This window comes from Scardinius erythrophthalmus (genome assembly GCF_964197995.2).
Source record: "Scardinius erythrophthalmus genome assembly, chromosome: 4".
NCBI classification, from domain to species: Eukaryota; Metazoa; Chordata; class Actinopteri; order Cypriniformes; family Leuciscidae; genus Scardinius; species Scardinius erythrophthalmus.
Window position 1 is genome coordinate 9,788,096 of NC_138224.1, and position 24,056 is coordinate 9,812,151.

The window sequence follows — 24,056 nt, forward strand, 5'->3', positions numbered from 1 at the left end:
ATTACTCTATGTACGATATTGTCTTTGTACATGTGGGTGAGCTTGTATTCAACGCAGCATGATGTAAAATGAAACTGAGATGCTCCAGATGACCTCTCACAGTCTAGCCGATTCATTCGGTGTGGCCTGGCTGTCGGTCCGCCCGCCATTTGAAATAAACTCTAGGGAAAGCCTAATGAAGTGTGAATGGGACCGAACACAATAGCTGGGTTATATGCAGATCTGAGCCCTCCAGCTACATTTTACACCAATTACAGAAGTCACAAAGAGTTTGTGTGTACAACCAACATCTTGTCAATTTCTTTCTCTCATCATCTAAAACTTCCTCCCGGTGATAGCTGATAGACTCAGCGTTTATTTCCATCCATGTAGCAAAACCAATGAAACGAATCAATTTAAATCCGTTAGTGTATGTCCAAGGGCATTGATTGGGCAATTAGAAGACATCACATTATCTTTTCTAGTCAGCAGAATATTATTTCATTTATTTTCGGAGTAAAAAGTGAAAGTTATGTCAGACTGTTGTTATTCTCTGCTTTTGTCCTTCAACTTGGTTTGAAACAATTATTTTGAATACCTTATATAACAGTGATGTAAAATAGCATTTGTAGCAACTAATAAAAATTACCACAATAAGGTACTCTAAAAACAAAAAGCAATAAGGTTCAAATAAACAGGTTTTAATAAATAAAAAAGTCTGTGCACTTTTTGTATTTTTGCCAGTTCAGCACAGGATTTTTCATGAAGAAAGTGTTAAATCCACCTTTGAACTCACATGGGTCTTTTATATAAATATTTTACTCTGACAAAAATCTGACACCTGTTGTGCCAACATCAAATCTAAATGTAAATGAAAAAATAAATAAAAACACAACGCAAATGATAACATCTTAGACGCCTTAGCCTGGACCCATTTACTCCATTTAAAGGATCCATTTACCTTAGACCCTTTTATTCTGCCTATTATGGGAACCTGCCACTGGTTCAGTATACCGTCATTAAGCACAGGCGCCCTAAGGCGAGATTCTAATCAAGTATGAAAGAAACGGTTAAGTGTGTGTGCACACAAAATAACACACATTTTTTATTTTCCATGTCTATACCAAAGGTTGAACCATCACTGCTCATTCTCTATAAGATCTTCCAAATGCCTTTGGGAAATTTTTCTGACCCAGTTATCCAGAATCACACATAATTGTGCGTACGCTTCTCTAATAAACATGCTGATTCACTGAGGTTACTACAGACCTTTGTGAGTCTTGTATAGAAAATATTTATTACAATAAATAATAATACATACATATATACATACTTACAATATATATATATATATATATATATACACATACATATTATATATATATATACATATTATATATATATATATATATATATATATATATATATATATATATATATAAGAAATTACATAAAAATAATGTTGTTTATTTTTATTTTAAGTATAATTTAAATTCCTTGACTAAAATAAAATTAGGCTCAAAAACAATGAATTATTTCTAAAATGCTTTAGCAATATGCCTAAACAGCCATTGCAACATTTTTTATTACTTCACATTACTTCACAAAATGACATTTCATGAAAGAGTTCGGGCAGTTTTCAAGTAAACTGGACTTTGATACCAGCTCAAGCCTATTCCCAAGTCCCTCACAAACTAGTCGATCTCCATTGCTTCAAACCATGTTGCTCTGTTATAACAAGCTCCACAGCCACACAAACAATCCGCAAACACAACGGCCCACTGCGTGGCTGACAACCTGCGACATACGAATAGCAGTTGGCCTAGTGTGAGTGAGTTGTGACTTGGTGGTGGAGAAACCCCGATGAGAGTTAACTAAATATTTTCATTCCATATCTCCCCCAGCCATGCTGCTAATGATAAATTGGCACTGTTGGAGCCACAGTTTCTTTTCTATAAAAATCATGGAAAGTTTGTAGCTCTATTAAAATCTACTTCATTCTGTGTTGCATCTATAGATACTGAATGAGGAAGTAAAACGTGTAATTAGCTTCTGTCTGGCCTGCTACAATACCCACAGAGCTTATTGCAGTGTCACTTACAGTTAGACATATACTTGAGGCCTATTTCTGACACCACAGGCAAACCACATCAGCGTTTGTGGCCTTACTTAGCCCTGGTCTTCAAATGCACTAGTATTCTAATAGAAAAATGGAAAACAGAAATAACCTATATTTAAAAGGTTATACTTAACATTTAAAAAAAGAAGAAGAAAAAAAAAATATACATAAAAATGTTTTTTTTTTTTTTTTTTTTTTTTTTTTAACATTGCATTAACCAGCATGATGAAAAATGTCCTTAAATGGTTGATGGCAAAAAGCACAGTAAAAACACTCTTGGAAAAGCTTCTTTAACTAAACATATACAGTCACACTTAATTTTTATTTATTTTTTGTTCAAAGAAAATAGTTATTATTATTATTAATTGAATATAAACAATTATCATTAATAGTATTGATTTACATCTCCTGACGAAAAAACAGGTAAGCTTGACCATTCTGTCTTTTGTAGGGTTCTCTTTGGTCTGTGTTGCATTCATATTTCAGGCGAACAGCCCCAATATTTGTTTGGATCGAAAACTACCTTTCAGGGATCTTCATTCGCTAGTTTGGTGCACACCAGGGTTCGGATGGCAGCGTTCACACTTATTCAAATTAACTGTTTTAATCGAACCGAACCTGCCAAGTGTGAACACACCCTAAGATTCAATGCAATGCAACATGCAAACTTGCAAAATGCCCTGTCTAGTTCTTTCTAGGAAGAGTTTATCGTAAAAGACTGGTGCTTTGCTTCCCATCAGGCTGATAAAAAAAGGCCTGTGCACACTATACCGGATATTATGTAATAGCCATCCGATTCGATTTGAACTGATGATTTCAGCCAGCTCTCGCCATTTTTGTTCAAAATACGTTAGACGGTGTGTGGGTGTGCCGTCTGATGCTGAGACTAATTATGCCTTCGCTCCTTCCCCTCAATCTCCACCTCCATCTTTGTTAAGTACCCTAAATCAAGCAGGTTAGAACCCAACAGCGACATATACCTGCAGTGCACTTCCTCAACTTCCTCCCAATATCTTTCTCTTTCTCAGATGAGAAGACACTTCCATCCATCAGAGCTGTCAAGCGAGTGGGCCTCTAGGTGCGGGAGCCCTGTGTGGGACTCGCCTCATTTCCCTGCTCTGATTAGCCTGGTGCGGCACTAACACTCCCCGCCTCCCCGGCTTCCTTCTCAGGAGGTGTGTGTGCGTCTGTGTGCTTTGTACTGCAATAAAGAGCTGTGGGGCTTTAGAAACAGTGCGATCTGCTCTCTTTTGCATGGTCTGTAAACTACAGGGACCCAAAATGTGACACTTTTTTTGACATTGCTTGTTTGTAGATGCGTGACTGCTTAGGGAAAGTGTGGGAATAAAATATGTTCTTCATTTTGTCTGATTATTATATGCTCAGGTAAGACAGACAAAGATTTTTAATCACTTACCACTGCTATTCCATATTAATAAAGCTCAAATAAAAAATGCACCATAAGGTGATATAATTTTACCCACATACTAGAATTGTAATCTCACTGCAATGCTTTTATTCAATAAAATATGTTTCTCAAGGTGTGTGTAACTACTGTTGATATGAGGCATGACATACTAAATATCTCTATTGCACGAGATATAAAAAAAAAAAAAAAAATTAAGTTAAAATCGAAGCTGAAAACAGTCATTTCAGCACAATGCTTGTGATATGAAGCCAAAATCTGTTTTCATCTTCCACAGAATGTGGTTTGATTGATTAGATGATCAAATGTTTTGGACCCAGTTTACTCCTGTATTTAACATTCATTAACATCCACTTGCAATCTGATCATCCAAGATGATGTTAATACTGGGTGTACATTATAAACAAGCATTATGAATAATAAATAATATAGCATATAAACAAATAATAATTAAAAAAACAGAAAATATCTAATAAATAAGATAATAAATATTTATACATAATAACAAAAGAGTAAACACTTTACAAAAAGGTTTAGTTAGTTAATGAATAAGGTATCATGACAAATAAATGAAAAATACTTTTATAATCTAGGTTAAATATTAATCTCTATAAATTAAATGTGCTGAGTTTCAACACACGTAACGCAACTCAATCAGGCCTGGCCCCCTTTTTTGCATATGTATTTGGCAGAAATTATTTAAATGAAGAATATTATGTGTACATTCCCAGAAGAAAACTCAAGATTACAATCGAGGCGTTTTAGGGATTTCAGAAACAGTGCGCACTTATATATGGAATAACTGCAAAATGTTACCAATGAAAATTCAAGAAGAAAAAAAAAACTATAAAATTGTGTTACTGTGCCTGTTGTGCTGGAGGACACTTCAGTCCCAGCGGACTCTCTGCTTGCTGAATCATTTGGCACGTCTGCTCTCAGGAACAGTCTGGCCTAGTTGCAGATGTACACTAAGTAGGCTACGCAGCCCGGCCTGGCACCCCAATAACCTACAACTCCTTCAGAGCATCCCCCACAGTCCTCCTGTTTTTCTTCTTTCTCCATAACTGGAACAGCCCAAGTAAGATGTGTAGCTGTGTGTACATAATCAGCAGTGGTAGAACCTACTGTGTGGATAGTGGGAGATCCTGTTACAGTATCAACAAACTCTGTCCGCCTCAGGGATTCTTGTGCCATGTGTGCTAACAACATAAAGGAAAAACTCACAACACTATCCATCACACGAACAGGCACATCATTTAAAATACATTTATTTAAACTAAGGTCAGTTGATGGTTGTCAGTGGAGTCAAGTTTGATAGCTTAATGTTAAGCAAATAGCTATGAGGAATATCAAAAGCAGCACGGCACTTTTAAATCTTTGATGTAGGGAATAAATTACAAAGGAAATGTCAATCTTTTTCATTATAAAAGTAAATATGGACATTAGGTATCAGAAGGTTAAAGCTGGAATTGCCAAAGCCAAGCAACTGATGCAACAGGATTATTACTCTGCGCCAACGAGACGATTCCGACACTATAAATAGTTCAAATTATTCATACCATCAATATGATTCTTATGCACAACCATGACATTTTAACAATTATCATAATTGTGAACTGCAGATGGTGGTGTATTCGACATTATTTCTGCACACAAACCCCACATGGCGCAACATACTGACACTAGCTCAATAATTTTTGGACAAAAAATTACAAAAATAATTGTACCTCAAAACTGTTCAGATGGAATAAATGTCAGAAACGTTGAAGTTTAGACAAAAAGTAAAGACTCATAACAACATAAGAAAATCCTAAGTAAACATTGATCAAGAAAAATCCAGAAAATGACAATACACGGCTTCTTAGGGGGCTACACTAAATTTAGCTTTTCTAATTAATGACACAAAGTCAGACGCACTACAGCACAACACTAATGTGTTTTGCCTGTAATTGATGTTATGAGAGAAAATGGTTTCATTTAATTTGCAGAGAAAGCCGAAAAACGCATTAACCAACTGTTGTCTCACTTATACTGTAATAATGTTATATTTCTTCAGTGTTTACCAGACTTCTGACAACATGAAATGCGATAAACAGCACTGGTGTGCTCTCATTCTGGAAATATTTCCACCACTTTCTAGGTTTACATATGCCACCCTCCCCAGTGACTGTGGGCATTGCAACCCAGATATATTTTCTGCTTTAAACAAGTGTTGCAGAGGGACTGTACACCCAATCAAAAGTGAAAATGAGGAGTTAAACTTCGGCTGCATTACACCAACATGTGAAATTTCACAGTTATGAGGAGTGGGGAAAGGGGGTGGACAAGAAGGAAGGGACACATTTATGCAATGCCAAAAAACACAAGCATGATAAAATTTAGAATGCCAACATGAAAGCTGGTTCAGGGATCTGCAGAACGACCCCGGAGTGTGCGCCATATTTCTGAGCTGACACATAAAGACGGCCCACGGAGCAACACCTGCTGCTGCCAACTGGGCAAGAACTGTCAAATGAGGAATATTTCCCATTACATACACACTGCATTAGCAAGACCGCGAAGAGTTAAGACAGGTGAGAAACAGAGGCCTCTTCTTAGACAAGATAACTTGAGTGCTAAATGCTGCTGTTAAACAAAAGTGGACACATATTAGCCTATGCATCACAATAAACAGATAATAGAAAACGAGACACTACATTTTAAATGTGTATTTTTAAAATGCGTAACCTTTTAGCAGCAAACTAGCATATACTGTAAATGGCCTTAAAGGGATAGTTCACCCAAAAATGAAAATTCTGTCAATGGGGACCAGCAACTGTTTACTTACCAACCTTCTTTAAAATATCTTCTTTTGTGTTCAGCAGAAGAAAGAAAGTCATACAGGTTTGGAACAACTTGAGGAAGAGTAAATGATGACAGAATTTTCATTTTTGGGTGAACTATCCCTTTAAATCACTAAACAACTGTATGAACTACATTTAAAAATATATTTAAAGTTACTGTAATCGATTTCTGAGAAACGCTGTTGAAAGTGGATCAGACCGAGCACCACAAAAACACACTTGTAGCCAATCAGCAGTAGGGGGCGTGTCCACTTATGATGGGGGAAGAGAGAGCGAACAAGAGGGAGATTTGAAGAACGACTGTAGAAAGAGAGATGGCTGAGAGACATTACAAAAGAGAAAAGGTCAAAGGAATATCACTGGAAAAAGAAGGCAAGAGCTTTAGGACTTTAAGTTAATATTAGAAAAGCTTTCCAGCGCTGGAGAGACGTAAGTGGGAATGCCTGAAAACGGACACCGGGGTTGCGTCGTTTCAGCTCCATACACAAGTAACATTTTGGTATGTTTCACAGAACACAGATATGTTGTTGTTGTGATGTTAGATTTTGTAACAGGACAGTTTTTCTAGTGTCATTAATTGTCTGGAGCTGCTGTGCTGCTGGCGACTAACAACCAACTCTTGCTTGTAATGTATATACTCTTGAATGTTCATATTTTTGTTCATCCTTGTCATTTGTTCGTCATCTTTACTTGATTCACTTCACCTATGATAAAGAGACATCCACTCTTGCATTGAGTGTTTGTACATTTTGTGGGCGGAGCAATAAAATGAGGGCTGTGTTTTCTTTTGGGTTGATTTCAAATATCAACAGTGTTTCTTAGAAATCGCTTACTGCACCTTAAACATCTGCTAAATTTAAAAAAAAAGTGCAATTGCTATGGGGTTCTTATTAGTTGTTTAAATTTTGCTTTCTTTAGAACAACCGTAAGAAAAAAAAGACAAGAACATTCTAAAGAAATGTTTTTGGGAATACAAAAAAATTCTTAAATAAGATGGCATTTAAGAATGTTAGATCTTCCTAAAGGGATAGTTCACCCAAAAAAGATTCTGTCATTATTTACTCACCCTCATGTTGTTTTAAACCTGTATGAGTTTCTTTGTTCTGTTGAACACAAAGGAAGATATTTTGAAGAATTTTCGTTTCTGGTCCCTGATGACTTCCATAGTATTTTATTTGTTCCAAGTCAATGGAGACTAGCAACTGTTTGGTAACCAAAATTCTTTAAAATATCTTCTTTTGTGTTCAACAGAACAAAAAAACTCATACAGGTTTAGAACAACTTGAGGGTGAGTAAGTGATGCCAACTATCTCTTCAAGTAAGAAGAAATAAACATTAAATTATGTCCCAACATTGAAATAAAGTCTCACTTCACCTTTATGCTGTGATAGAGAAAATCAGCCACTGTTGTGAAGAGGTATCTTTACAGAAGAGCTCCAGACCTCATGAAGTACATCAGTAGATATTAAGAGAAAAGTAAGAAGGTCAAATATAGTTCAGACCAAGAAGAAAAAGGGAAATATAAAGTTCACAATGTCATTATAACATCTTTTAAATCATATTTAAGGCTTATATCCAATCCAGGCACAGTAATATTGCTTTTCTAACATATTATAAATTGTAATTTTTTCAACTGTTCTTCCTCAACGCCTAGGGGGTTTCATTTGAAGATAACAGCACTGAAATATAGCATCAATCAGCTCGTCAAGTGCTGAGTATTATTCGGTAATTGAGCATACGGATGCGACTGACTCATACGCAGTTATGGGTGACATAAAGCTGACTTTTCTTTGTTCACAGTCCATCAACAAATCACTTAATATTCACGCTCACACATTTACAAACAAACCCACTGCTGGAATACACAAATCCAGTCAGAAAGGGCTTACGTGATACTGTTGACTCATTGAAATGTACCAGAGTCCTACACATTTAGCAGGAGGGCAAACAATGCATCGCCACACACAGACACAAGCTTATCTTAACGCCTCTCACGCACACTTCATTTTTTATAAACATCAAAAAGAGATGCACTTCCACAAGATTCTTGACAAAGTCTTTTAAAATGTTACACATCTTCACATGTATAAATTAAATTTAGTCTTTCATTATCACAGTTATAGCTTCAATGGGTGAACAAGTGTTTTAAATAGACTCATTTAACATTATTTACACTTTCTGAACATTTTTCATTAATTTTAATTTTGAAGCTGTTTGATACAGGCTTTATCCCATTTCTGAACCTTGCACCTAACCACATAACTTTCTCACATGCCAAAAATGAAAGCTCATCACAACCAATATTCCATCAAATATCCATCTGCATATGTGTGCAGTTGCTCATATCTAATATTGCAAAAAAATCTGTGCTTAAAAATACGATTGTCTGTTTTAATAACACATTTTTTATATTATAATTATTTACCAACTTATATGTGTAATATTTTATTCTATTTATATATTATTTTACATAAAACATTGTTGGGAATTTTTCCAAACATGTAAAGAAAAGAAAGTGCCCAACAGTCCCTAAAGAAACACCATTAGCTTGCAGGTTCCTCTCCAGTCAGGCAGTGGTAATCGAGTTGGACGTCTGACTAAACAAGAGGAAACAGAGGAAGGTGTTGGAACAGCTGGACTGTGATTTCCAGAGCAATGGAGGGATGAAACGGAAAGACCTAATGATGACATTTTGTGGACTGCTATCATTTAATGAGCATTTTTTCCTCTCCTCTGCACCCACATCATTCTAACGCAATGTTCCTCTTAATACTCAGCAGTGAATTTTTACTGCATTGGCATATGCAGGAACAAAGATGGGTCGATAAATGGGCAGTGAATGCTGGGACGTTTGATATGTTGATATATTTGTGAATTATGGCTTTTATGAACATAAAGCTGGTGCAGGAAACAGAGTGATGGCTTGGTTAATGATTTCCAGAGTGGATAATGCAAGGTGAAGATCCCTTAGCAACAGAGAGAGTGGGTGTATGAAAAAGATAGTGGAAAAGGGAGGTAGGGAAATGGATATAAAGCGAGCGAGAAAACAAATACTGTGTGTGAAAGAGAGAATGCCGAGCTGCTCATACTTCACACAATACTTTTGTGCTGTTTTTGAAGGAGCTCGGCTTTGCTGATTCACATTTTTTCACACCTCACATTGTTCAACTAATCATCCTGCTCAGGAATTTTATTCAATAGTTCAAAACTGAGTGTGCAAGGAGCTATATTATGCAGCTTTAAGAAATATCAGTTTGAGGATAATCTGTTTTATATCTCACAGGGTTGACTAAGGATACTTTTACAAGGGCTGTGTTTTTGAGTCAAACGTCCAATTAAACAAAGGTATTTTTTATAGCAGTGGCAGTTCTATTGCTTTTAAACAATTTTAAAATGATCAGATATCAGAATTAAATTAATAATAATAATCATTTTCATAAATCTCAGGTCAGGGCAGGCCGTAATAGTTACATTTTGCATCATAATCATTTAAATGGCATGTTCCCATTGTGATAAATTGCATTCACCTTTTATGACAACATGCTCTAAAACCAACAGTAACTTTGGGTAATAAAGAGAGATGTTCAATGTTAATTTTTTTTGCCAAGTTTATGTTCTATATACTCAGCCTAATAAATATTTACTGGAGTATAAATAGTGACAACTAGTCCCGCTCTTCCTGATTCCTTGGCTTTTGGGTAAACTAAAGTAATAACACAAATGTTAGGTGAGACGTTAAAGTGCCTTGAAAGCGAAATGAAAGACTACTGAAATATGAATCTCTCTTCCAAGTGGTCTCAGGGCAATTCTCGAAAGAGCCTCTCACTTCAAAGAGGGCGAGATAGTAAATTGCATTGTGGGAGTTGGTATTAGGTTATGATAGCAATGGTTAAGACTCTCAAATCCCCCGACCCATCAATGCCAGGCTGTGAAAAGCAACAAACTACATGGCCCAGCTGATCTTGCATGTTTCTTTGGCAGAAAAAAAAACGAAGATAAATTAATGGTACACATAGGGAGTTTCTGTGGGTGGGAGGGGGGAAAACAGATAAAGAAAGATGTTTTTCTATAGAGAGTAAAAGGATGTATTTGTAGGAAGAGTAAAGCTGTAAGACCTGTTTCTTTTGCTATGTCATGCACAGGGTGTGGCAAGCAGAAGTAACTGTGCAAGCAGCCTGCATGTGGGCGTATGAGTATTAACAGTAAGTTTGTGTGAGTATGGAGTATGACTGTGGCGTGTGTATATGTCTGCATGTGATGGTGAGAGTGGGCAGTAGGGTGATAGCATATGCACGTGTGCCAGTTAATATATTTAATGAGACAAGAGATGAGAAAACTAGAGACGACCTGCAATGGTATTATTTCGGTTCCCATCCCCTTCACACGACATCAGTTAACCACAGGTACAGACCTGTTCCCCCTAAAGGCATAAGGGTGTTGGCTCCCTAAAGCCAGAGCAAGTACAACCATGATAAATGCACATAAGTAGAAACAAATAAACAATGAAATCATTGTATGTATTTATTTATATATTTATTTTTATTTTTGTACATTCATTATATAATATTAATATTGCAATTTCCAATATATTATGTATTACTAATTTATGCAAGCAATTTTATTTATTTATATAAAAAATAAAAAACGAAAATGCAAGCATATTATATTATCTTAAATAAATATTTTGTTATTTTAAATGTTTTATTTATTTATATTTTAAATGTTTTATTTATTTATATTTATCATGTATTTTAACTACTTTTGTTTTGTGCAATCATTATAATTTATAATTAAATAAAAATGTCCAATATATAATATGTATGTCTGAATTTATGTGTATATTTATTTATTTTAAACAAAATATGCGCATTTATAACACAAATATTACATTGTATCATAGTAAATGCAATTATAAAACTAACTAAATAAATAAATAAGCAAGAAAATAGCTAAAACAAACAAATAATTGCTTACTTTATTTTTATTTTACAAATTTTGTGCAATCATTATACAATATATAATGAAATTTCCAATATACAATTTGTATAAGTGAACTTTTTGTCATTATTTTACTTTTTTTTATCTTTAATTATCTTTAACTACTTTTGTGCACTCATTATTATATATATATATATAAATATACATACATACATACATACATACATACATACATACATACATATACACATATATATATATATATATATAAACAATAAAAATCCAACGGATTTTGAGTATATTTATCTGCTATAAAAACAAAATATATGCAATTACAATACAAATATTACGATATATTATAGTGAATACGTATATAAAATGAAATATATAAATAAGCAAATAAAGAATTTATTTAATTATTTTTATTATTGAACTATTTCTGAGCAAGAAATAAAATTTCCAATATGTATTACTGAATTTATGCTTATATTGTTTATTTATTTACAATGAAAACAAAATATTTAAAATAAATAAATAAATTTGGTACTTAGGTGTAACAGTAGAAACTTAATTATCGGTAACAGCAAATATTTGCCAAACCCCTGACATGACACGTCAGTCAGTAAAGGTGTAAATCTCTTGTCGTGGCTTCATGGGCGGCATACACGCTCTAACATGTTGTGGTTTGGTGTGTACAACCCAAATTTGAACTTCTCCGGTTTGTCAATCATGTTATATTTCAGGCCTAAAGGAGATGAACACCCTTGTTTTGCTGTCAGTGCACCCAAAAAAACTTCTGCCACCCACCTTCATCTTGCCAAGTCAGACTAATCGTTTGTTTCCTTTTGGCTTCTGTCGAATGAAAGACGCTTTATTATTTTGCCAGTTTCTGTGGACTCTCCCCTTCTCTCCAGGGACTGCCAGCAAAACAGTAATTAGTAGGACTCTGAGAAAAAGAACGGGAGGCCTTTTGAAAACTGTTAATTACAACTTTATGAGCATGACAGAATGGGCAGACACGGTATACAACACAGGCACTGATGCCACCAGAGCAAAAGACACTTGAATCGCAATATTCACCACCATACGTGCATTTATTGAGCATTCACGCACGATTAAATGGACTACAAAAGATAACATGAATTCGGACAGACAATGTTTTCATCTGCCACAATGAATTATTGTCTTTCATTTATTTTATTTGGATGCTTTTCTCAACAAAAATGTATTGATTAATTAATTAATCACAATATTATGCAATTCAATTTAATGTTAAACAAGTGACATCCCTAATTTAAATGCTTCAATACTGTTCCATTTCAATAGAACGAACACAACTGAGCAATCCACTGCACTTTTGAGATCAATTTTCCTTGTCATTGAATTTCCAGATGGCCATCATGTCAAACAGCTCCAGGCTGCAACGCTGTGATTCACAATCACCATCAGAGGAAATTACGGATTGAAGTGGGGAATGATTCATCAGCTAAATTACAAGAAATATTCTGAAAGGAATTACTAGAAAACCTGGCACTCCAAATACAATTAAATATTTAAAATGACTCAAGATTTTCTTGACAGATTTTTTTTTTTTTTTTAAATGGTAAATCACTAATGTAAACGCTGAAACAGTAGCCCAAGAACAATGTGTTTTTGTAGTTGAAAATACTGGCCGTTTCCTGTCTTTCCGGCAAAAATCAGTGGTGGAAAATCTCTCCACAAATCAATAGCATCCTGCTTTTAAACTCTGTTCAAAGGAAAAATCACTGCTCTTCCGAGCACAACCCAGAATTCATTAGGGTGACCTGAATGCCTTAATCCAACCCATCTGAACTCAAGAATCAAGCCAAACAAATTGAAAAACTCATGTACTACTAGGGCATTACACAATTCTATCTGTCAGCTTGCCCGGCTCACATCACATTGAGTCAAACGTGACTTTACCTAAGAATAGGTATATATTATATAGAAACTGGCACAAAATAGACTCCCTTAAAGGGTTAGTTCACCCAAGAATTGAAAATTCAGTTACAATTTACTCTGTGGAACAGAAAATAAGATATTTTGAAAATTGTGGGGTTTTGTCCATACAATGAAAGTGAATGAATGTTGCTTGTGTGTTCCACAAAAGAATAAAAGTCACACAGCCTTGGAACGACATGAAGGTGAGTGAATGATGGCAGTGTTGTTAGTTTTGGGTGAACTATCCCTTTAAGGAGGCAGAAAAAGTCTGTGAATTACATCACAAGTGAATTGGGGACACGTTTGCTGAATTCCAATAGCAACAGTGGCATGCAAAATACAGATGGGAAGAGTCCTGAGAGGAATTCAGGAAACACTCATCAGCAAACATGGATGACTGCATGCATAGCCATTCGTCTAAGTTTAACATAAAAATGAAACAAAAACTGCTGCAAGATGAATCTTTTACCGCTATTTCATTCTATACCGCAAGAATGAAAATAAATGCTTCAACATGCACCTGTGTACAATCTCACGCAGCCTTTGGGGTTCATCCAGTGCAGAGCCTTAAATAGTCCCAGCAAGAGGATGTTTAAGACGAGTTTAGCCACAGAGATGTGCAATGCTTTAACACTTTATTCAGCTTTTGACAAGTCATTCATTTACTTCCCACAGAGCAACATCTAACTAATGGGACCCATGTCTATTTGAATGAAATTCAATTCGGCAAAATCAGAGACTGAAAATTAAGGCGAAACTGTAACATTCATTTGAATAATGCGAAGCTTAGAGGAATGTAAAATAAATGACGCATGGGTCTTGCAGAACTTCTGGGCATGTTTTAAAGATTATGTGAAACAGTAAACCGTGATTTCATCAGAACTAAATTATTTTGTAAAAAGCAAGTGCAACAGTAGTGTCTTGTTTCTATATGTCACGCAATTTGACATTTAAGTTGACACCTTGCGAAATAAATAAAAAAGATGTTTATGCCTAAAGCTAATGTAGGCTATATTTCACTCACACACACACACACTATATAAAAATCAAGAAAAAAAATTTCATTTCAAATACATCTGAATTCTAAAGTTCTTGTTCTAAAACTGAATGGAGTTTAACACAATACAAACACATTTAACATCCTCTTCTCATCTTAAACACAGGAAAACATTGCAGAGAAAAATCAGGATATGACTGTCTGGAGAACAACAAAATGCTCCCCATATCTATAGAAAGAAAAGAAATAAACACTGCGACAGCTCAAGGCTTTTCTTTCTCACAGAAATAACACATGCGACTTCAGAACCGTTCGGTAATTATGCAATTATGATGTAGGCTGCATCAACACATCTGAAAGGATTACGGGACTTTAACATCAAAAGGAAGTCAAGGACACAAGAACTCATTGTACCATGAAACCTTCCTTTTGGAATCAGAGTTCCTACAGCTTGCAGTGGCAGACTTCAAATAGATGGGATTTAACAAAATAATCTTACATGTCAATAGGGAGAATCTGCAACCACATACAGCATGTAATAGGTTAGTGCACTCTATTGGTGCACAGAGACTGAAACGTGACTGCAGAAAACAAGAACTGTAGCATGCAAACGTGATTTGCATTGCTTTTGGGAATGTCCAAAGATCTCCATTAAATAATCCGTTCAATGAAGCAGCATCAGGTTAATCCCAGGAATTAGAGATGGGTTAGGATGATCGACTAGTCGTCTAACAACCGTCTTTGGCCACTGCATCTTGGCTCACTTTTTTAACATTCTACAGCAATTATGTTTTTAAAGAGGACCTTACTTTTTACATTTTCTACTTTCTTTAGTATGTAATGTTGATGTTTGAGCATGAAAAAGGTTTGGAAAGTTACAAAGCACAAAGTTATTCTCTATATCAGTAAGCACGGTTTCTGAACTCCCTGAAACTCTCGATTGTAGTCTTGAGTTTTCTTCCAGGCACGTACAAATCCCAATATTCCTCATTTAAATAATTCACACCAAAGTCAGATGCAAAATAAAGGGTGCTAGGCCTGGTTGAGTTGCCTTAGTTGTGTTTTGTCGCCATGACCGGTTTAGAAAGAGGTGTGAGATTTCCAAAACATGCTTGACGCGGTTGACCAGTGACAACACACTGATCCAGCTGACCAATCAGAGCACAATTCATCAAGACTGGAACTAAACAGACAGCTTGGGAAGAGAGGATCTGCAATAATGAAAAATAATATGGATTTTTTTCGTACATTCAAGAATGAAAACCTATTCTAGAAGACCCCAAAAACAAAATCATGAAAAAGGACATATAGGTCCTCTTTAAGACCATGCATCAAGTGAAAAATAACTTTTGATTTCCATGGTCCATTTCATTTCACTCCATCTAGCTGTTTTTGAACACAAGAGCATCCTAAGAAGTATAAATTTGACAGTATAAAAAAAACAAAAAAAACAAGAATATTACAAAATATGAGATATTATTAGAACGATTTAAACCAGTAACTGCCTCCACGTCACTGTGATTGGCTGATTCCTCTGTCATTAGGATAATGCTGCCTATATTTTATTTGCAAATGGTCCACAACCAATGAGTAACTGTTTATTTGAACCAATTATTTCAAAGATTAAATAATTAAAAAGTAAACAATTCAACAACAAATACACAACTCAGTCGTCAAGTTTGGTCACATCTAAATCTGAATTAACTTGAAATTAGGGATTCAATATAATATATTGGTTATGAGACCATTCTTTTTTATATATATATATTTAATAATATTGGTCAATATTGAATATTTAAACATATTTTCCCTAGTTTTACATTGAGATTACCTTTGCCGTAATCTAATGCTCACTTAACTTTAATCTTAAAAAACAGTAATAATTGAATAACTGTTAATGCAATCGTAAGCATATATTAAAATGACAGTTCTTTATAATATTTTTATATTTTATGTCATCATAATTTTAGTTTTTAAAACAATTTAAGTTTTTTGAGTTTTTATTTAGACAAAATAGTGTGGAATTTTAATATAGGTCACATATCGGTTATTGGACATATCATGAAAATAATGATTGGTGTATCGGCTAGAACTAGTTCATTAGGTGTATCAGTGAGTTAAACTGGTCCCCAAAGGCTTGTGTGGAGTGGGAGAAATCTGGCAGCGAGCTGTCCATGCTGCAGCCCTCATGAAGAGGAGTGTTGTAGAGAATCACGGCTGACAAGTGTGTTTCACCGTTGGCCTGAGCTCAGCGTGGGCTCAGAATATACTCATCAGCCACCTGCTGGAGCAGCATTCTTACAGTTTAATCCTTCAGAGAGGTCAGGGGGCAGCACACCATGCACACTGACTAAGCAGACCCCACCAATACATCATGTGGACGACACCAGCATAGTAACCAAAGTCTTACATAGAGTAATCCACAGCTGATTTAAACACAAACCAATATGTAACTGCAACAGGTCATGACATTTCTAAATCAGGGATTGTCAAAAATGGAAATAATTTTTGACATCACGTCAAGGTCAAGCTCAATCAAAGCACAGTGTGGGAGGGATGATGTGAGATACAGACTACAGGATGAATCGTGACTAATACAAGCTTTGGAGTTCTGCCTTCAATTTTTAAGTACAATCAACTTGGATGTTTAAGTCATTTGAACTTAAATTACATTAAACTGACTTAAATTAGTTGAATCTTGTATAACTTACAAAGAAAGTTGAACATTGCTTAACTTATTTTGATGAGTAAAGCATTATAAAAACATGTTGTCATAACTTATTGATCATATAAACAGGTGCTGTTAGAAATACACAGCACAAATTGTGATAATTTACTCAGAATCCATTTACTCAGAACTCATGAATTTCTCTCTTAACATTAACATTTAATCAAACCATTAAAACAGAAACCAGGAAATTTAAAATGCAACACATAATTTGGATATTATATTGTTACAAAATATTTCAATTTCAAATTAAAGCTATTCTTTTAAATGTTCTATTCATCAAAGTATCCTAAAAAATGTATCACGGTTTTCAATAAAATATTAAGCAGCACAACTGTCTCAGCATGATAATAATGTTTCATGAGCAGCATATCATAAAATGATTTCTGAAGGATCATGAGACACTGAAGACTGCAGATTGATGCAGAAAATTCAGCTTTACCATCACAGGAATGAATTAACATTTCAAAGTATATTCAAATAGAAAACAGTTATTTTAAATTGTAAAATTATTCCACAATATTAGTGTTTTACTGCATTTTACTCTGATAAATGCAGCCTTGGTGAGATTAAAAGACTTTCCAAAATGTTGCAAAAAATTAACTGACCCTTTTGAACGCTATATATAACAGTAATGTTGTTGATAGATTTATAGATTTTGGAAATGACATATGGAGTAAGTTGCTAAGTAAGTTGGGCCTCTGGCTGTTCTTCACTGCATTTTAAATCTCCAAAACATCCAGCTCTGTCTGTCCTAAATCTGCCATACATTCAACATGATACATCAAAGACTTTACAAGCCTCAGTTGAGCCAGCTGACCGTCTGCTGCTTGGGTTTCGAGTTCAAAACACCCCAAAGCAACATTTCGCAAGCACATTTAGGCGGTGCAACTACCTCTCACTTTTCAGGTGTCTTAATGGACACATTTCCTGACTGACATGTAGCATATATGCTTGACAAGTAACAAGTGAAACGACTGCTGTCAGCAACTCATGAAAAACAAATTACACCAAAATCGAGGAGCGACATTAGCAATACATCAATAAAAGATGTGGAGGGACAGCTTGTGCTCCCGAACGAAATTGAAGAGATGCAATATTTCGCAGGAGGCAACAAAACCCTTCATATCAAGAACCAAAATTACATTTTCTTGGCTTATCTGGGACTCGCAGTCTGCTCTTTTTACCTCCTTCATGTGACACAAAAAAAACCCCTATCAACAGTCCTTCTTGCTCTTTTATCCTAATATTGGTGTCTTCACGCTAATTTTCTTCCAACTTTCTCATTTCACCGTCTCATCTTAAGTCATTTCTCTTTCAGTATAATTTTATTCACCTTCATCACCTCTCTCCACCCATTCCTGACATTGCCATTTTTTCAATTTGTCCCTCCACATCTTTCACTTTAACTTGGTCTCTTTGTTCTCCTTCTTTCTTGCAAGAAGAGAGCATTATTTCTGAAAACGGTCAGTCAGTTACGCGTGTCAATAATCAACCCTGCTGGGTTTGCCACGGAAAATTGACCATAACCGCTATTCAAGTAACTATAGACCGTTGAAAAGGCTTTCACGTATTTGAGACAGGCGGGGATTCGGGCATGAAAAGAACAAAGGTAAAGGGAGAAAATTAGATAATCATACAGGAGAAACCCCAATATATCAATCAATCTACAAATCAGTAATGCATAACAAACATGGACATGCTTATGCATAAAGAGCTGTCTTATGTCTTCAAGCTTAGTAAGGTTGAGATATAAAAGCTGATCACTAACCAGTGATGCAATCACTGTACTCTAAAAGCTCCTAAGAACAACAACAATTTGCTCCAAAATTGAACCTTATAAGGCCACAGTGACATTACAAAAAATACAAGAGGCCTTGCAGGAAATGTTCCAAAAGCTCAGCATTTGGAAAGGAGGCGATCTTTTAATTTATGTGAATACTGCAGGTGCAAAAACATAATAACATGGAACAAAATGTTTTTCATCATAATTTTTGTAGAACAACAATGGACTTCAAGCTCAAATCCAAAATCTATTAAAGGAACAAATCATTTTCTCACCCTCACATTGTCATAAATCCATTTGACTATCTTGCATGGCACATAAAAGGTGAAATTGTATTGGGGGGGGGGGCGCCAGGTATATTCTTTAATTACAATAAATGGAAACCGAAGATTTTAAGCTTTTGTAAGATGTAAAGGTGACCCATTTCTTCAAGATTTTTTGATGAATAGGAAGTTCAGAATATTTTTTTTTATTTGATGAAGGCAAGTATAGTCAAAGTCTATGTTCACGTCAGTCTCCATTCATTGCAAATGCATGGAAAAGAGCAACTGGTACATTCTCCCAAATTTCTGCTTTTGTATTTTACAGAAGGAATTAAAGTATGCGGGTTTGGAATGACATGAGGGTGAGAAAAAGATAAGAGTTTTCAAACCAATCACTAGGATGGCTAGAACAGATGCAAACAGTGTTAATGTGAAGCTGGACATTCAGCTCTATTCTTTAGATCTTTCGGTCTACTCTCCAACATTCATCACATCAGAGAAAGAATGCCTGTGGTGATCTAAAACAAGTGTAAACTGGAGCTGCATCATGAATAGCAAAGTGTGAAATTTCATAGGAATCTTTATGGTTTGCTGGAATCTGCCTCAACCATAAAAAAAAAAAAAAAAAACAATCCCAAACTGATCGCTCACTATTGTAGTTGATAATCTCTTTCAGAAATGGATAACAACCTTAAATGTTACTAATAAGACTCCTTGATTATGTCATCAAAATTAGCCCCTCATGGCGGAAGCCATAAATGAGTTCGTTTCAACAGGTGGAGGGAAAAAAGGGACTGCGGCACAACAGTGTGAAGCCTTTCCTGTTGTGTTTGCACCTGTTACAGTGTCTAAATGAATAAGAAGTCTGAAAATAAACACCCTGCTGGGACTCACCAACACTCATGTCCTCCCACATAACTTATTTATCTTGGGGAAATAAATAAGTCAACAGTGCTGCAGAGAAGCAGAACACATTTATGAAGTATGGATCATCATACACAATATGCTAGCGAGGAGGTGCAGGGATCTGATTATGCTAGCTACTATTATGAAACACCCTCTCAATAGCGCTTTCACAAAAGGAGGCAGGTAGGAGGTAAGTAGGTGGATGGACAGAACAACTGTTGACTGACCTCATATTAGGTTTGTGACTGATTTCAAGTGCGTTTCAATTCAGTGACAAGAAGGGCATGAGTATAATGCACTTTCTAAATATTAAGTGCCTATTAGCAAGACAAAAAAAAGTGTGTGTAAAAAAATAAACAAACATTTACCGCTTGCGTTCTTGCCACAAATGAGGTGCTGGTACGGTTGCAACAGACCCCACAGCTCCGAATCGTTATTTATGGCCTGTTCCAGGGACTCCACTGAAAACTTTGGCACTCCGTTCTCCTTCTCCACCAGCGCGCTCCTCTGCACACGGCTGAACAGCTCTCTGAACAGGCTCTCCATACAGGCGCACAGGTAGATCGCCGCGTGCTCATGGATGCGCAGGGCCACCCGGCTATCCACCATCCACCTGAAGAACTTCCCTACGGAGAAGACGAGTCCGCATCGGGCATTTTTGCCCCGGCTGAACTTATCACCCGTGCTCATGTTGTAAAGCGACAGTGCGCTGAGCGCCGCAGTGATGCAGTTCACGGAGATGGTCCACGAGAGGACCATTTTGATGGCGCTCTGGATCTCGTGCTTCGTGCATCTGGCGTAACGCAGGCTCAGGCGCTGCGCCTCCCGGGCGATCCTCACCAGCGTGCGGCTGACCAGCGCGGAGAGCTTGGCTAGGATCTCCCGCGACGCGTTCCCCACGCACAGGTCCTCGTCTTTGCGGAGCGCGCCTTCCACCTCTCCAAGACTCCACGGCACGTCCTCCTCCAGCTCGGGCAGTTTAGCGCACTGGCCCGAGCACTCCAGGATCTCCGTGTCTTCCGCCAGGACGGTATTGACCGTGTCCAAACTGTTGTGTCTGCTGTGCATGGATTCAGTCAGATGCCAGCAGTTGCCCCCATGCGCGTACGAAAGATGCGTGTCCGAGCAACAGAGCGACACGCTGGACGACCTGAAGGAATCCGCTGCTCCACCATAACCGGAATCGAGCGTTAAATCCTCCAGCGTCCTCGCCGCTGTCTTACCCTTGCCTGTCATGGCTGCACCTCATAATGTTAGGCTTATGCCTGATATTTTAAAGAAAACCCAAAGCGCGTTCCCGTGGCGCGCCCTCTCCTCGGAGCAGTATATTGGAATGTTTTGCCACCTAATTTCACGAGCAAACACCAATCTGCAAGCGAGCGCAGTGACAATTCGTTAATGTTTTTGGTAAGTCACCAGAAAAAATATATATAAATCTCCACCGAGCGCCTCTGCTCCCAACTTTGCGTGCGTAATTCGAGAGCTCAGAACGCCTTCAACAACCACTGCATCATACACTGCGAAACCACTCATTTAGGGAGGAGCTATGCAAATAGACACTCATAGCGGAGGGATTTTATATATAAATCACTTTTATGGAAGGAGGGAATATGCAGAAAGATAATTACTCATTATCAAATCAACAGGCTCCAAAACTACATGGGTGCTTTTTTTCTTTTTAAAAACGTGAAATTAATCAGACAAATAGTGTCTTAAAATAGTAGCGTCTTCAATAAAACTATTATAGACAATTCTTAGAGCTAAATAAGGAGTCACATATATACGATTTTTATTGAAAAATATATTTATCTGCATATTTGGACATATTTATTAATATGATCACACAAAGGACACACCCCATAATCGCTTCTAAACACTCTTCTTTCTTACCATCTCGACACCCTTCTCTTTAGCCAGAGGATGTTTACGCGATGATTCTGAAATGTGCAGATCAAAGCAATCTCTTGCACAGCTTCTCTACCTTTTATCTGTCTCAAACCATTTAAAATGTAACTCTGCCAATTATTCCAGAATTGTCAAAAAGTTCTGGAACGAAACAAGCACGGTATATACGAGAATGGGTTTAAACACGTTTAGGCTTTGAGTGTTTAACTATGCAAGTGTTCTGGCGTGAAAAAAAAAAAAAAAAAAAAAAAAAAAAACTAACTGTTTTGAAGTGAGAAGCCTTGCGATCTGTCTCCTTATCAAGTTCATTATTAATACGCACAAAGAGAACGCCTTGGAGTTTGGCGCATTGGTGGAAAATTGTTGCGTATCTGGCGCCCTCTTTAGGTGATATTGTGGAAATATCTTTTATTCTGTATTTGACTGGTTAATCTCACTCACTTGTTCTATCACATTATTGCTCTATTCTCACAAAAAATACAAGATTTAGGACACCAAACGTGTAAAAAACAGGAAATAACACCACTACCTATGAGAAAATGACTGAATCACTAAATATCATGCAAAACACGGTATACACAATGTCACATTCAGCAAGGCTTGTGAATATGGTGGTATATTGATATGGCAGGAATATTGTATAACTGAACCTGTAATTTCCACTTGTTAACATTATTACACATTATGAATAAAAAATATAGCTTGTAACAAAAAATTCAAAGACTGCACAAAAGTTTAGTCATTATCAAAAAACGTAATCATATTTTCAATATCAAAATCTATATTAAACCTTTTTTGCATCCAGTGTAACACTGTCAAAAAACCTTATCTGGTCCTTATCAATAAATCCTTAAAAATATGGACAATAAAATGAACATTTCTTAAAAGACATAAACTAAGTCAATTAGTGCTGCAGTGTCTGGCACTTTTTAACTGACAACATTCAATCTTTGTATGTACTTTTATTTCAGTTAATCAATTCTACATATTTTAATTACCTTAGATATGCACTGTGCAGTGTGCATATGAATAAATCAGTGTGCAGCAGCGGCAGGCTGGGATACAGAGGCTGTCCTTCTTAATTGAGATTTCTCCTTCACATATTCTTCCATGATTACGTGTTGCCTGGAAACACAAATGCGACAATGTATATTGTTCCTATGTATACCTCACATAAGTATTCCATCTTCTGGATACACAGAAACCATTATGGTTATATCAGGATAAAAAGAACAAGTATGAATAAGAAATGTGTAATTAAGTCTATAGATCTCCAGGTTCATTCCTCATCTGGAAGGTTTAATTTGGTTATACAAATACCAAGGATAATGTTATATGCTTGGCGTTAAATTGCACAAGTAACTTCACACATTCAAGCATTTTTCAAGATACCATTTCACTGGAATGACAAAATTCATACATAAATAATGCTACATAGAAAGAAAAACGATGGTGCACCACACTGAGATGTAAAAATGCTTACAGCCATTTAAATAAAATGGTAGCATTATGTTAGTGGTAATTTAAATAGATTAAATATATGACATTAAGGAATTTGGATATACTAGTTAAAATATAAAATTATTTTCCAATTCAATTATCCAGTGAGGCAAATATTGAACTTATTCTTGTTCAAATGAGCTAAAAAATTACATGCTTCTATCATAACACATATTTAATAACATATTGAATTACAGGAAAAGTGCACAAAGACATGTAACATTAAATAATTCATAATGGGGTACTCTGATTTTTATGCTTCTCAGACCAATGCTCTTCTATAAAGGACATCAAAGCTTTTTCACTGATGCAGGTCTGAACTGAAAGAGGGGTTGGAATATACACATATCAGGTATTTTCTTTACTAATGATCAACCCTGGATAACAAATCATACTTTCTAAATACAGATGTGCTTACAATGCTTAAGCTTACACAGTCCTTGCAAAATATGTAGATATTTAGCATTTTTTAAAACATGAGTGATCATAAATGGTTGCATAACATGCTCCACAAAACAAAATAACTGAAATTACATAAATTATCGTGTTCAAAGGTGCACACATCCTTAGTTCACAATACAATGTGTTAAATGTGCAGAGTATGCTGGGAAAGCAAAGACATTTCAGTACCTGAACGGGTTGTTTTTTCCCAAAGAAAGTGGGCCGTAAACAAACCAGGGGCTATTACAAAGCATAACTCGATA

General features: G+C 36.0%; 1 protein-coding gene across 2 annotated transcripts in view; it reads right to left on the minus strand.

Annotated features, from left to right (window-relative positions):
* The window catches only part of btbd11a (BTB (POZ) domain containing 11a), a 121,780-nt gene extending 100,336 nt beyond the window's left edge, over window positions 1-21,444 (minus strand). For both annotated transcript variants that reach the window (XM_081363540.1, XM_081363541.1), the window contains exon 1: window positions 20,316-21,444. In XM_081363540.1, coding sequence (XP_081219666.1) covers window positions 20,316-21,183 — 868 coding nt within the window. In that variant the 5' untranslated portion in view covers window positions 21,184-21,444. The remainder of the gene's footprint in view (window positions 1-20,315) is intronic.
* Window positions 21,445-24,056: the final 2,612 nt, after the last annotated feature.